Here is a 15564-nt window from a genome sequence, read left to right on the forward strand (position 1 = left end):
TAGTTCTTCTATATCAGTTTCTTTAAAATCTGGGAAGGATCTTTCACGATAGTCTCAGCAAATCACAGGCAGTGTTCCCAGAACACAAGCTCTGACGGAGGTGCTGTGATCAGTTCCTACTCATTGTGTTTTCTTGCTGCTGAATGACTGGTAGGAAGAGCACAGAATGCAATTTCAGGGAGAAGAACAAGATATTTATTTGGGCTCCTTCCTGGGCCAACTCTTTTGGCCACAGTGTTTCACTGACAAATCATTAAGGTGGCACCATTGAAGTTTTCAGTTAGGAACATGGCTAATCAATCTAACATCAAATGCTAAAAAAAGACATGGAAATGTTTCATTTCTGAAGCATGTTGATAGTCGATGTTGTTGCTGCTTTTGCTATTTTACTGGAAAGAATAAAATTTTATCTACAATTTGTTTCAGTGAACCTGTATAGACACAAGTCAAATAACCAAATGCTACTGCAAAGAAACACCAGGTAGTGTTTCATTCTGTGTATAAGGTTGATACGAGTTGAAACCGAATAGGTGGCACCTAATAACAACAACAACTTCAAAGAATAGGCACTCAGAGGGTTTTTTTCCTCCTCAACACGTCCCCCTCTCCCAATAAAAGAAGTAAGATGAGTTTTTCCTTCAAATGTAACTCTGGTGATTAGATCACCATTTTGCTTGAATGTGTTGATTAGAATTTTTAAAGTATTTTATTAAAAAAATACATTGTTCTGTTCCAACGACTTAAGTTGGTTCTGACATAAGTCGATGATCTCTCTTTCCTTTTGTTTAGTTTTCCTTATCATTACCTTTTATTATCAGTATCTTTATAAGTCTGATATTTGAACAGCTACATTTGAACATCCATGAATGGTGACATTAGCCAATTGCATGGTACAATATTGCATGTGGTATATATTACTAACAAGGAGCTCTGGTAGCATAGTGGTGATGAATCGGGCTGCGAACCGCAAGGTCAGCAGTTCGAAACTACCAGCTATTCCGTGGGAGAAAGATGAGGCTTTCTGCTCCTGTAAAGATTTACAGCCTTGGAAATCCTGTACAGGGTCGCTATGAGTCGGAACCGACTCCACGGCACATAACAACAACATATATTACTAACTGATAAGATATAAAACAAAACCTAAAAAAATCAGACCGTAATGAATTGTGGCTCCACATACGTGGTAAATTGGGGACTATTTGTGGAAGAGCCCTTAAGTTTTGCATAAACCCATTGCCGATTCCAACTCATATGGCCCTGTATGAAGCTATTGAGACTGTAAGTCTTTATAGCAGCCTATAATCTCATCTTTCTCCTGTGGAGCCGCTGGTGGGTTTGAACCACTGACCTTGCAGGGAGCAGCCCAATGCCCAACCTACAACTCCACCATGGCTCTTTTTGTTATATGTTGTTGTTGTTGTTAAGTGCCATTGAGGCCTCCGACTCTTAGCAACCCTGTGTAGGGTTTCTGACGAGCCGCTGATGGGTTTGAATTGCCAGGCTTGTGGTTCACAGTCCAATGCTTATCCACACTATAGCACAGAAAAATGAGGATCGTAGAATTGGCCATAGACCAATAACCAACAACATAATTGGTTAAGTAAAAGGGATTAGTAAGGAAAAGACTAAGATGAATGTTTCTATTAAACTGAAAACTTAAATTTACCATGGCATTCCTGTGGACCATTCTACTGCTCTTTCTTTGCAATTTTCTCCTCAAATCTCTCCTTACTGGCTTCAGTCAGGTTTGTCCCCAGCATATTCTTGGAACTGCTTTACCAAAGTCTCGGAGACTGCCAGCTTGTCAAAGACAGGGACCAGTTTTCAGCCTAGTCTTGCCCTTTGCAGAATTTGGCAGAATTGATCACTCCCCTGCTGAACTCTTCACACCCTTGGCTTTGACATACCTCTGCTTGCTGGTTCATCTATTCACCTGCTTTGTTGATACATCTGGGAGATGGGGAAGACAGTGAAGGAGACTCCCTGCAACCCCTCTAAAGGAACTTTAAATGTTGAAGTGTCTTAGTCCTATCTCTATCTGTACTCAGCTCCATGGTTTTCAATACTGTCTCTGAGCTGATGGCTTCCATATTTTACCTCCAATCCCGACCCCTCCCTTGAGCTCCCAATTCCACTTAGATATAAGTAGCATAGTGGTTATGAATCGGGTTGTGAACTGGAACGTCAGCAGTTTGAAACTACAAGCTGTTCCGCGGGAGAAAGATGACGCTGCTCCTCCCGTACAGATTTAGAGCCTCAGAAACCATGTACAGGGTCGCTATGAGTTGGAACCAACTCAACGGCATATAACCACCACCACCTCAAACTTAACATGTCTGGACCCACCTGCCATCTGAATATTTTCATATGCCAAATATGTATATATATGTATTTTAAGGTTTTTGTTGTAAATTGAGTGAAAGTTTACTGGGCAGATCATCAGTTTTACATTCAACAAATAATACACCTTGTTTCATTACAATGATTAAGATCCCCTCCATGTACCATCAATTAACAGTATTTCTCTCTATTCACTTTAGCTTTTTTAAAACAAAAACAAACAAACAAAAACCACTCAGGCATATATAATAATTTACACCTCCAAAGGACACATTGCACAAGTCTGCCTCCTGGCCACTAGCTCTTAGACCCTCTCTTCCCATGAATCTAGAGTCCTCAGCCACTCCCCTCTCCATGACCACATCTCTGCTTCCATCTCTGGCATCGCTGTTTCTCTGGATAAGGTCCCGCATTCTGCTTGTGCTCTTCTTCCTTGATGGTCCTAGGGTTCTCTGTTTCTAGACTGTAAGATTAACCACTCCCCTATTTTTGTTACAAAACTTTTACCTTTACAATTGTGACAGTCACAATTAGTCATGATAACAGTTATTCACTATTAAAGTATACAAATCTTATCCCCATCTCTTTTCACTAGACCTATCTACACACAATGAAAACTATTTGGTGGGGACTCTTTCTTTTCCCCCATAACCTTAAACTAAACTCCCTCTTGAAAACTTGTAAGCCAGTCACTTTGTACCTTTATCACCCCTCATTTTAGGTAGCCAATGTCTAAGTTGCCCAAACCTATCTACCCTGTGTACATAGGGGATAGCATTGATACTTCATGTGAAGGCTCCTTCCCTCTCTGTTGGTATTTAGAGTTACTACCTCCATGAGTATAAGTCAGGTTCGTGAAATTGTAGCAATTTACCCTTGTTTCCCTTATCAAAAAAAAAAAAAAAGTTTTTAAAAAAAAAATCTTTCTCTAGTCGAGTTTCGATTATCAAGCCATTGAGCCTAGGTCAAATGGGTATTGTCTGCAAGTTTGGGTGTTCTTGTGCATCTCCCCACACTTCATATCATCTGGATGCTTCACTCTCAGCTCTAACCCTCTGTGGCTATGTCTTTGTCCATGGGCTCGAATGTCCACACTTTGGACCAACCAGACTTTCCTCTTCTCTCTCTCCTCTCCAGGTCAATGGAAGTCAGTTGTCTGTGGTGGAACTCAGTCTATTTCTTCATTGATGCCTTTCCCCCTCTTCAACTCACCAGTAGACCAATGTGGTTGCCAGCAGCTTATATGCCTGCTCATGTGTTTCCTTTGCTTGCCTTTATGGCTTCCTGGTGAACAGCTTGCTTATTCTTGTAGTATCCAGTCATGCTGACATTTTTTGTTTTGGGTTTTTCCTGAGGATCTTTCTTTGAAGATGTATCTTCTGTCACTCTAGCTGTTCCAGGCTGGTCTGCTTGTCCTTGCTAGTGGGGATGTTCCACCTCATAAGGTTCTGGATGGGACTCAGGATTCCACCTAAGGCCCTATACTCTACAAAGGCTTAGCAAGAGGCCTATTTCACTGGGCAAGTTCTAGAACCCCTTTTAGGTATTCCAAAAGGAGCTCTGGTAGTGTAGTGGTTATGAATTGGGCTGTGAACCTCAAGGTCAGCAGTTCAAAACTACCAGCTGTTCCATAGGAGAAAGATGAGGCTTTCTGCTCCTGTAAAGATTTACAACCTTGGAAACCCTGTACAGGGTCTCTATGAGTTGGAACTGACTTCACGGCACATAATAACAACAACAATCAGTTATAAGCTGAAGACAGGCTTACAAGTTTTCTCTTATCATGTTTCCCAACATTCCTTTCTATCCCACTTAAGTGTCTATTTTATAATAGTAGGCAAGGGAAACCAATATTCATAAGACAGTCAAGCATTTTAGTATTATTTCCCCTCTTCAAGATATGCCTAGATCGCTGTATCACAGAGCTCTGTTGTTCAAGGTTGAGCATGCATCACTATTTACCTCTGTCCCACTAGGCCACACAAACCGTCTCAGTGTACCCCTATCTATCCTGTTTTTCTACCTGCTCCCTCCCCATTAACTGAATTAAGCCACCCACCCCAACCCCACTGTTGTGGTTACTTTATATCCCATGAACTCTACCTTCCATTTAAGACATTCTATTTTATCTTGTAAGCTACCCGACCTTCCCACCACCTGGATCTCTGTTCCTCTGTGTTTACTGTCTTTCACATTGTAATTGTTTTGATCAATTGTGACAATTGTGCTTTCAGGATTCTGTCCTTATCTTTGATTTTGGAGAGTTTGATTATGATATGTCTTGGTGATTTTCTTTTAGGGTCTATCCTTCCTGGGGTTCGTTCTGCTTCTTGAATACTAATCTTTGCGCTTTTCAGGATGTTAGGAAAATTTTCTTCCAGAAGCTCTTCAACTAGCTCCTCTGTGGACTTTTGTGATTCTTCCTATTCCGGCATGCCAATGATTCTTAAGTTATTCCACTTCATGTTGTCCAACATGAATCTTAGACTGTCTTCAGATTTTTTTAATCCTTTTTTGTGTTTGTTCTTCTGTCTTAGTAGTGTTGAGAGATTTATCTCCTAGCTCACTAGTTCTAGCTTCCAACTCTTCAATTCTACTCCTTTGCCCTTTCAGTGTATTGTCCATTTCTGATATTCTATTATGATTTGTTTGGACCTCTTTCTGTAGGTTTTGCTTTGTTTCTAATGCTGTATCTATTTTATTTGATTGTTCTTGTAGTGCTTTCCTTACTTCTTCCTTATTTATCTCAACTCCGTTGTATAGTGTTTTGATACATTTTATATTAATTTTTCTGAATTCCTTCTCAGGCGTTTCCAAAGCCTGCCCAACTTCTTTCCAGTGTGGAGTGTTTGTCTACTTCCAGCTCATTTGCCTCAGTCACTTTATCTCATTTCTGGACATGTGCTGATATGGTTATCTGCTACTTTTTTTGGGGCATATTCAGGAGTTATCTGTGGCCTTAATACTTAGTTGGGTGTGTATTTTGGGATTGTTTTATGTTTTCTGATTGCCTCTAGGTATGTGATCAGGAGATGGGCTTCCCTTTTCACTCTTTTTCCTGAGAAATTTCAAGATGCCACTGTTGGTTGTTGTGTGACGTAACTCAGGATTTAATTTTTGGCCTATTTCCTTTTCAGTCTTCCTTTCCTGCTCCACAGTCCCCGTTCAGGCCTTTTTCCTAGTGATAAAGAGTTCAGGGCCAGCTGTGGCCATTTTGCACTGCCGTTTGGTTTTAAGTGGAAACTGTCACTTTAAATTTCAAAGAGATCTGTGCACATGCATAGTAGAACCCTCTGGGCATGGGGGGTAGCGTGTCCACTTGCTCAGGGACCCCCTCTAGTGACCAGAATGGAGATGCGCAGAAAACAAGAGACCAATGAACAACAACAAAATTTTTTTTTTTAAGTGTCCGCACCTTTATCTCCAAGATCTGGGCATTTGTGACTGCTCTGATCCTTCCCCTGCTTATTCTCGCCCAAGATGGTGGCTCCGGGCACAGCTGAGCATCTTGAATTAGAAAGCACTGATTTCTTGCTTTTGCTTCACATTCAACAAGCTGTATGCCTTCCAACCTTCTAAATACTCCTTTATATGTGGTTCAGAGTTCTGGGACCATCGCCTGAGCCTGCTTGGTCCGGTATTCTGTGTTGTTGCTGATGGAGCTCCTCATTGCACGTCCACCCTCTCTGCCATTTTGTTTGCTCCTCCCAAATATATATTTTTTGTTGGTTTTATTTGAATATAATCTCTGCCCCTTAGAATGTACATTCCATGAAAGTATGGCCATTGTTGTATTCATAACAATATTCTCAGTGTTCAGTGAGTATCATTTGTGCTATGCGTAAACGACTTTTTGATTTGGTTATGGATCTTAAATAATGGCTCTGTTGTTGTCAGGTGCCGTCTAGTCAGATCCGACTCATAGTGATGCAGGAACAGCTGGTGAGTTTGAACTGCTGCCTCTCAGCTCAAACTGACCTTGTGGTCCAGTGATTTATCCTTCTGTGCCACACCAGGATTTCAACTGCTATGTAGAGAAACTTAAAGTCCTATGGGTTAAAATAAGATAATCATGGAGAACAAAGACTTATTTATTTTTTTAAAAATTACAATTTCATGCATTAAAATTTATAACATTCTAAAATTAAATAATGGTTCTTTTTAGAAAAAGATACATGTATGCTCTTTTTCTTTGGTGGATACTCTAGGGGAACATATCTGGATAGTTCTTGATGGTCCAGTAGATGCCATCTGGATTGAAAATCTGAATTCTGTTTTGGATGACAATAAAACCCTAACCCTGGCTAATGGTGATCGGATCCCCATGGCTCCAAACTGCAAGATCATTTTTGAACCTCATAACATTGATAATGCCTCTCCTGCTACTGTCTCAAGAAATGGAATGGTTTTCATGAGCTCTTCTATCCTCGATTGGAGTCCTATTCTTGAGGTATGATTGGAGTTTTTCTTATATGTGATGAAAAAGAAAAAGAGATCTTTCAGTATTCTCACTGTGGCTTTTCTGCTGACCTACAATGCAGTTCAGTGCTTATGCAAATGTTTATGGAAGAACTTGAATGCCTGGGCCATTCAAGCCCTGATTGCCCCTTACTGGTTTCTTCAGTATTCAGTGTTCTCAACAACTGTGATTTCCAACCTGTGGGCTGTGGAGCAATTGCGAAGAATTGATGAATCAATAAGATCTTCAATGTCTGAGGACTGAGTACTTAAAATTTAATTTTTTCACTTTAGTAATGCATGACATTTTGAAGAGATACTCATTCATCTAAAGTATGGTAACAGCCATTGTGGAATATATACATTTTAAAAAATTGCATAGAAGGGATTTTTTTTTTTTTTTTTTTAGTGTTTGCATATACTTTATATATTTATTTACATTTAAATGTCTATTTTACAATAGTAGGCAGGGTAACATTTATCCACAGCCAGCCAGACACCTAAACATTTATTCCCCTCCTTTGTTGTTCCAAAGTTATATATAAACCACTATTTACCTCTATCCCATTTAGCCCATAAGTACCTCTCTAACTCTTCCCCTATCTTCGTTCTTCATCTGCCACCCTACCCCTTCTTGTGTATTGCCCTCCTCCTCCTTGTATATTGGCCTCCCTGTCATCTGAGCTAACTTGTGTCTACCTGTGAATTGTTCTTTCATCCCTCCTACCCCTGGTAACCATTAAAGAATATTTCTTTTAGTATGGAAATCTTTTCTTAAGCTTTTACAACAATGATCTCATGCAATATTTGTCCCGTTGTGATTGACTGATTTCACTCAGCATGTCTTCAAGGTTCATCCATGGTATGAGATGTTTTGCAGATTCAGACACAATAGTCATAATACTAATTTTAAGTTTATATTTCAGATAATATTGCGTCATTTCATGATGTTATTTTTATTACCACCAATATATTTTAGAGTATATTGATTGTGATTAGATTATAATTGTGTTGTATATTTAGATGTTTTACTAAATGAAAGTAGGATAATTATTATAGAAACCATTTGAAAAAGTATGTTTGATCTAGTTGGGCACATTTATTGTTTTCATTTGTGTAAGATTTTGGAAGAAGATTTTGATCTTATGAATTAAGCTAATGAATTCATAATTTGAATAAAATAGATGTTTAGATGTTTAAATAGAATAAATCCTTCTGTTTTTGTACTTCTCTTTCAATATGGGTATAATTTAACTTCTGATTATGTTTCTCCAGAGTTTATACCACTCTGTGTAGTTTAGATTTGCTCAAGATGAAGATGTTAAGAAGGAGGGGGTTATAGAGATAAAAGATATTGACATATAGTTGAAAGTGCCACTAAATATTTATAAAGATTATAGATTTCACAATTAAATAATAGGTTAAGGAAAATACAGAGCAGGAGGTATGAATATTGCCTTTGCAAAAATTAAAAAACAAACAAACGTATGACTGTACTTAAAATAGAGAGGATTGGAATACACCTGGATTCTACCAAGTTAGATACTCTGAGATGGGAATTGAATATTCATGTTCTGACTCATAGCAACCCTGGTAGGGTTTCCAAAGTGCAATTGATGGGTTTGAACTGCTGATCTTGCAATTAGCATCCAGTATGGGTCAGAGAGAAAGACCCCCAGTGAGGTGGATTGGCAAAGTGGCAGCATCAATGGGCTTAAGTGTGGCAACAATTGTGAGGTTGGCCCAGGACTGGGCAGTGTTTTGTTCTGTTGTGCATAGGGTCACTATGAGTCGGTACCAACTTGATGGCACCTAATAACAACAATTTATCCTATAGCATGACACCAATTCTTCTAGCAATCGGATACTACTTATAGATCTATGAGGAAGGTCAGTTAATATGACTGTTATTCAAATTTAGGCACCAACCACTATTGCCAGAGATGAAGGAATTGAAGATTTTTACCAATTTTTGCATTATGAAACTGATCAAACTTGCAAGCAAAAATACATGGATAATGAGTGATGTCTTGAATACAAAAGCTGAAAACAAAGAATCAGTAGTTATAAAATAGGCCTTGGTGATGTAAATGATGTTGGAGATAACATAACAGAAATTTGAATAATAGTTTATTCATTGCAAATATCTTTTCTGCAACAAAACAAATAGTGATTACACACATGAACTTCACCAGTTAGAATACACAGGAATCAAATATGACAACAGATGGATATCACTGCAAAGAACAGAAATCTGGTCTTTCATTCATTCAGGCTCAGTAACTACAAAGTGCTCTCCAGATGAAATTGTATTAAAGAAGTTGTCTTCAAAATACTGCAAATTTGCAAAGATTTTTTAAAAAAATGCCTTTTTGTAGTAGTGGATTCCTGGTGAGGCACTGTAGGATAAGCACAGGATTGTTAGCCACAAGGTTGGTGGCTCAAGCCCACTAGCTGCTCCTCAGAAACCCTATACAGGGGTGCTATGAGTTGGAACTGACTTAATGGCACTTAACAACAACAACAAATGAAAATATCATAAGTCCAACTTAACTCCGTAGCAATTAATAGCAACAATGAATATGTAGAGTTTGCTTTTTGTGAAATATCCGTCCATAGAGTCTGTTCATGTTGAGGCTGAATAAGACCTTTATCTTGATATTAATCTTACATGATATTTCCATTATTATTGGCAGATACCCCTTGAGTCAGTTCTGACTCATGGTGACCTCATGCACAAGAGAACAAAATACTGCCAGTCCCATCATCACGGTTGTCACTTATGTATAACCCTATGGTTGTAGCCACTGTGTTAATCCATCTCTTGGAGAGTCTATCTCTTTTTTGCTGATCCTCTACTCTAGCAAGCATGGTGTCCATCTCCAGGAACTGGTAACATGTCCAAAGTACATGAGGCAAAGCCTCTAAGGAACAGTCTGAGTGTACTTTCAAAACAGGGTTATTTGTTCTTCTCACAGTTTGGGGTATAGTCAGAAATTTTTGCCAACACCATAATTCAAAGACATCAATTAGTAGATCCTCCTTACTCATTATTCAGCTTTCCCATGTATATGAGACAATTGAAAATATCATATTTGAGTCAAGCACATCTTTAGTCCTCAAAGTGACAGCTTAGCTTATTAACACTTTAAGAAGTCTTTTGCAACATATTTGCACAATGTAATATGTCATTTGATTTCTTGAATGCTGCTTCCAGGGACATGGCTGTTTATCTAAGTCAAATGAATCCTTGGCAAGTTCAGTATTTTCTTCATTTGTTGTTTATTGTTCCAGTTATGAGGATTTTTGTTTTCTTTACATTGAGGTGTAATTCATACTGAAGGCTGTAGTCTTTGATCTTCATCAATAAGTGCTACAAATCCTCTTCGCTTTCAGCAAGCAAGGTTGTATCATCAGCATATCACAGATTGCTAATGAGTCTTCTTAAAATTCTGATTCCACATTCTTCTTCATATAGCCTGGCTTCTCAGATTATTTGCTCAGCATATAGATTGAATCAGTATGGTGAAAGAATATAATCCTGACACACATCTTTCCTGGTTTTAAACTTTATATTATCTACTTGTTCTTTCAAAGGACTGCCTCTTGATCTTTGTACAGGTTCGCTTCCTAACCTGAGTGCCTTATCTTCTGGCACTTTATCAGATGTTGTTTTACTGCTATCCATAAGGTTTCCAGGAGTCCTGGTGTGGCTCTGTGGGTTAATGCACCAGACTGCAAAGCCGTTTGAACTACAAGGTTGGCAGTTCAAGTTCACCAGCTGTGAACACCCTATACAGGGTCACTACAGGTCAGAACTAACTCGATGGCACTCACAACAACAACAATAAGGTTTTCACTGGCCAATTCTTTAAGAAGAAGATGACCTGGTCCTTCTTCCTAGTCTGTCTCAGTCTGGAAGCTCCATTGAAATCTGCCTACCATGTGTCTCTTTGCTGGTATTTGAAATACCTGTGATAGCTTCCAGCATCACAAAAACATGCAAGACACCACAGTACAACACACTGACATGCAAGTAGTGGAATATTGTTTTTATATGCTTTGAAATGATGCAGTTTCTTCTTGGAAATAGTTAGGAAGGAGAAAGACTCAGAGGATCCAATTGCAAATAACTAGAGTAGTTTAAACTAATTCTTTTGAGAGTTTCTAGTGGGCTGGCCAATTGAAGAGTTGTGCTGATGAAAACATGTCAGCTTCAAGAACCTGAGCTGTGTACTTGTCTGGTACATATGGTTTCTTGGTGTCATCAATTCTGCTGGATAAGCCCTGGACTGTGTACCACAAGCAGTTCAAACCCATCACCTGTTCCTCAGAAACCTTACATAGGGTTGTTATGAGGTTAAACTGACTTGGTGGCACTTTACAACAAAAGTACAATGTGCTGTTTTAGTCCCTGTGGAATAATGATAAATTCATGAATTAGTGAATATTTTAGAATCAGCATTGAATTGCTTCTGATCTGCTAGAATGGAATGCCCTTGGCTTCAGAGCCTTTAAGTGTTTCCTGTAATACTTAGATGAAGAATGAACTGATCTTTTAACCCCAAGAGAACTTTCCTCACCTCAGGAAAACATTGCTGCATATTCGGTGGTATTTGGTTATGAATGACATGAACTTATTTAGTATTGGGTCCATTATATAACTAAATGCTTCTGTTTCCTGAGAATTTGATGACATTTTTCTGTTATTCATTAAGTAATGTAACAGGAAATAGGGAGTAATATGGTTACTATTTGTTTCCCACTTAAAAAAATGTAGGCATAAATTTCTGTTATTTATTTTTATTTTTGACTTTTTTTCTAATTTATTTTCACTTTTGTGTCTCGACATTTTCTTCTGTCATTGTCGTTAAGTGCCGTAGAGTTTTTCTGATTCACAGCAACCCTGTATAGGATTTCCAAGGAGCCACTGGTGGACTTAAACCGCTGACCTTATGGTTAGTAGTCCAATACTTATTCTGTAGCGCCACACCAGGACTTCAAGAATATTTTAATCAAAAAGTGAAAAGTACTTTGCCACCTTGGCATCACCGCCTGAATGTATGTCTAGTGTAGTAGCTGGAGGTATGGATTCTGAAGCCAGACTCTGGATTTGAATTCTGGTACTGCTGAACTATCAGCTGAGGAATGTGGGCACTTACTCCAACTCACTTGGCTTCAGTGTTTTCATCTATAAAAATGATATAATACATTTGTTTTGAGAATTAGATCAGTTAATACATGTTAAGTTAATAAATGCCTGGGACATCTTAAGTGTATTAATTGACATTAAAAAAAAAAAAAAAAAAAAAATTGATTTTTGTTATCTTTAAGCAACAAAGTGCACCGAGATAAAGGTCTAAGTCTAGAAGATCTCACAAAATTCACAATAAAACATTAAAAAAAAAAAAAAAAAAAAAAAAAAAAGGTTTTTGCCCCTAGCTGGCCATTTTCATGATGTGCTCCTAAAATGAATTAATGCACTATTCTGTAAACTAACAGGGCTTTCTTAAAAAACGCTCACCACAAGAAGCTGAGATTCTCCGTCAGCTGTACACTGAGTCTTTCCCAGACCTGTATCGCTTTAGCATTCAGAACTTGGAATACAAGATGGAAATGCTGGAAGCCTTTGTCATCATGCAAAGCATTCATATGCTTCAAGGGCTGATCCCTCCGAAGGTAAATCCACCCGCTCTGAAGGAAACCTCTTTGAGTAGTTGAGCCATGCTGTGCACAGAGTCCAATTTTGATGTTTGATTTTGTTAAAGCTACAGTGAACACAGTACTGTTTGAAACATAATAGGCCCAGGATTTTTTTTTTTTTTTTTCTTTTTGCACTTTTTCTCATTTCTGTTTTCATAAGGAGTCTCTGCGTGACTCAAATCGTGAAGCCCTGGACCAATAACTAACTCAGAGGTTGAAAGTTCAAACCAGAGGCCCCTGGGAAGTAAGACCTGGGGATGTGCTTCTGCAAGCTTGTAGTCTTGGAAGCCCTCTGGAGCAGTTCTACTCTGTACACATTGGGTCTCCGTGAGATGGAATAGACTGCATAGCAGCTATCAGAATCAACGTTCTTCACAATGGATTTGTAATTTAGTTGCAGGTTAACAAGCATCTAATAAGCTTGCTTAATTTATTTATGGAGTCTCTAGGTGGCACTAACTGTTAAACATTTAACTGCTAGAAGAAAGTTTAGTGGCTTGAATCTACCCAGAAGCAACTGGGAAGTCAGATCTCATGATCTGTTTACGAAAGGTCACAGCCTCAAAGACCTTAGGGAGTACAGTTCTACTCTGACACATGTAGGATCAACCCTCTGGAAACTGAAGACAACAACAATTTATTTTTAAAAACCAGTCTAAGATTCTTCAAGATTGCATCCTCACTTCTTCCCCAGTTTGATCTCTCCGTTTTCCTTACTTTTCTCCTGGGGAAAACTGTTATTCCTTGTGCATGCTTACTATTCCTATTGAAACCCCAAAGCAAAGTGCAGGCTTGGAAACAAAGAAATGTTTATGGTGTCTTCAGGAGCAAGGTGGGGAGATCACGGCCGAGCACCTAGGACGCTTGTATGTCTTCTCTCTGATGTGGAGCATCGGGGCTGTGCTGGAGCTGGAAGGCCGGCGCAGGGTGGAGCATTGGCTGCGCTCTGAGGACTCGCCAACGTTGGACCTGCCCATGCTGGCCGGTGTGGAAGACACCATGTTTGACTATTACGTGACATCAGACGGTGAGATACACAGTTGCATTCACATACAACAGCTGGGGACAGTTTTTCTGCAAATGTTTACACAAAGCATTTTATTCTTAATGGGTAATTAAAGCTCTTAGCCTTATGAAAATGGAAACTTTCACATGTATAGAAAGCGGTTGCAAATGGACTACTTCCTTCCTTTTAAAAATGTATTTGGATTGTGCTTCCCCTGCACATTTTCCCTCCTTAAATGTCTTTGTAAGGAGCCTCGGTAGTGCCTTGGTTAAACATTCAACTGCTAACTGAAAAGTTGGCGATTTGAACCCAGACTGTAGAAAAATAAATGCATTTGAGTTATGGCATTGGAGAAATTGACTGAAAGTACCAAGGACTGCCAGAAACACAAACAAATCTGTGTTGGAAGAAGTGCAGCCAGAATGCTTTTTAGAAGCCAGGATGCTGAGACTTTGCCTCTTGTGCTTTGGACGTGTTATCAGAAGGGGCCAATCCCTGGAGAAGGACAACATGTTGGGCCAAGTGGAGGGTCAACGAAAAAGAGGAAGATCCCCAATGAGATGGATTGACAGAGTGGCAGCAACAGTGAACTCAGGCATAGCAACAATTGTGAGGATGGCACAGGACCAGGTGTTTTGTTCTGTTGTGTAGTTATGAGTTGGAACTGGCTCAATGACACCTAACAACAACCACAAAAATGACTACACAAGGGGATCTGCTCTTGTAAAGATGTTGTTGTTGTTATATGCCGTGGAGTTGGTTCTGACTCATAGTGACCCTGTACAGGGTTTCTGAGGCTGTAAATCTTTATGGGAACAGAAAGCCTCATCTTTCTCCTGTGGAACAGATGGTAGTTTCGAATTGTCGACCGTAAGATTAGAAGCTCAATTCGTAACCTCTACATTACCAGACTCCACAGCACATAACAACAACAACAATGCTACCAGAGCCTAGAAAATCCTATAGGGCAGTTCTACTCTGTCTCATAGGGTCAGAGAAAGATGACCAACCAGAACTGCCCAAAAGTCAAAGGGTAACTCAAGCTGCCTGACACCAACAAATATCATGGTGTACTGAACTTTCTTGTAATGATTTTAAAACAAACTTTTTACAGTGTGCCAACTTAGATCCATTTCTTCCATTCTTCCCATATAATCAACAATTTGAAGTGTTTCTTACCAAATACATGGATACCTGTAATACATTTTAATTCCTGTGCATAGTAAGATAATGGCTAGCCAGTCCAATCTGACTCATGGTGACTGTATGTACAATGAAACAAAATGTTGTTTGGTGCTACACCGTCCTATAACTGGCATGTATGAGCACATCATTGTGGCTGTCATGCCAATCTGTCTGACCAAAGGTCTCCTTCCCCCTTGTGAGTCCTCTACTTGGCCAAATATGATGTTCTCCAGCTATTGATCCCTCCTGATGATGTGTCCATAAGTTGTGCATCTATAAGGCTTCCCTTGGTTATTTTTCAGAAATAGATGATCAGACGTTCCTTTCTAGTCTGTTCTATCTCTGCTAAAACCTGTCCAGCAGCACGCAAGCCTCCATTGACACATGAATGGTGGCTGTGGGGAAGTTCATTGGCAAGGAACCAAATGTGGAACTACCGCTTGGAAGGCGAGCATTCCACCAGTGATCTCTCACTGCTCACTCCTAACATCTTCACTTCGAAATACTTCCTTGGGATAATTCTGATCCTTATATACTTCTTGTTGTTGTTAGGTGCCATCAAGTCAGTACTGACCCATAACAACCTTATACACAGCAGAATGAAACACTGCCTGATCCTGGGCCTACTTCACTACAATTGCCACGCTTGAGTCCATCGATGCTGTCACTTGGCCAATCCATCTCGTTGGGGGTCTTCTTCTTTTTCACTGACCCTCCACCTTACCAAACATGACATCCTTCTCCAGCGACTGGCCCCTCCTGACAATATGTCCAAAGTATGAGAGATTGAAGTTTGGCCATCTTGGCCTCCAAGGAGCACTCTGGCTGCACCTCTTCCAACACAGATCTGTTGGTTCTTTAGGCATCCCGTG

The 15564-nt window shown here is 39.5% G+C and overlaps 1 protein-coding gene across 1 annotated transcript in view; it reads left to right on the forward strand.

Annotated features, from left to right (window-relative positions):
• The window catches only part of DNAH5 (dynein, axonemal, heavy chain 5), a 408072-nt gene that overhangs the window by 194472 nt on the left and 198036 nt on the right, over positions 1-15564 (forward strand). Inside the window, exons 43-45 of the mRNA XM_006874155.1 lie at positions 6549-6790; positions 12301-12477; positions 13327-13528. Of these exons, the coding sequence (XP_006874217.1) occupies positions 6549-6790; positions 12301-12477; positions 13327-13528 (621 nt within the window). The remainder of the gene's footprint in view (positions 1-6548; positions 6791-12300; positions 12478-13326; positions 13529-15564) is intronic.

The sequence above is a fragment of the Chrysochloris asiatica genome, unplaced genomic scaffold (assembly GCF_000296735.1).
Source record: "Chrysochloris asiatica unplaced genomic scaffold, ChrAsi1.0 scaffold00264, whole genome shotgun sequence".
NCBI classification, from domain to species: Eukaryota; Metazoa; Chordata; class Mammalia; order Afrosoricida; family Chrysochloridae; genus Chrysochloris; species Chrysochloris asiatica.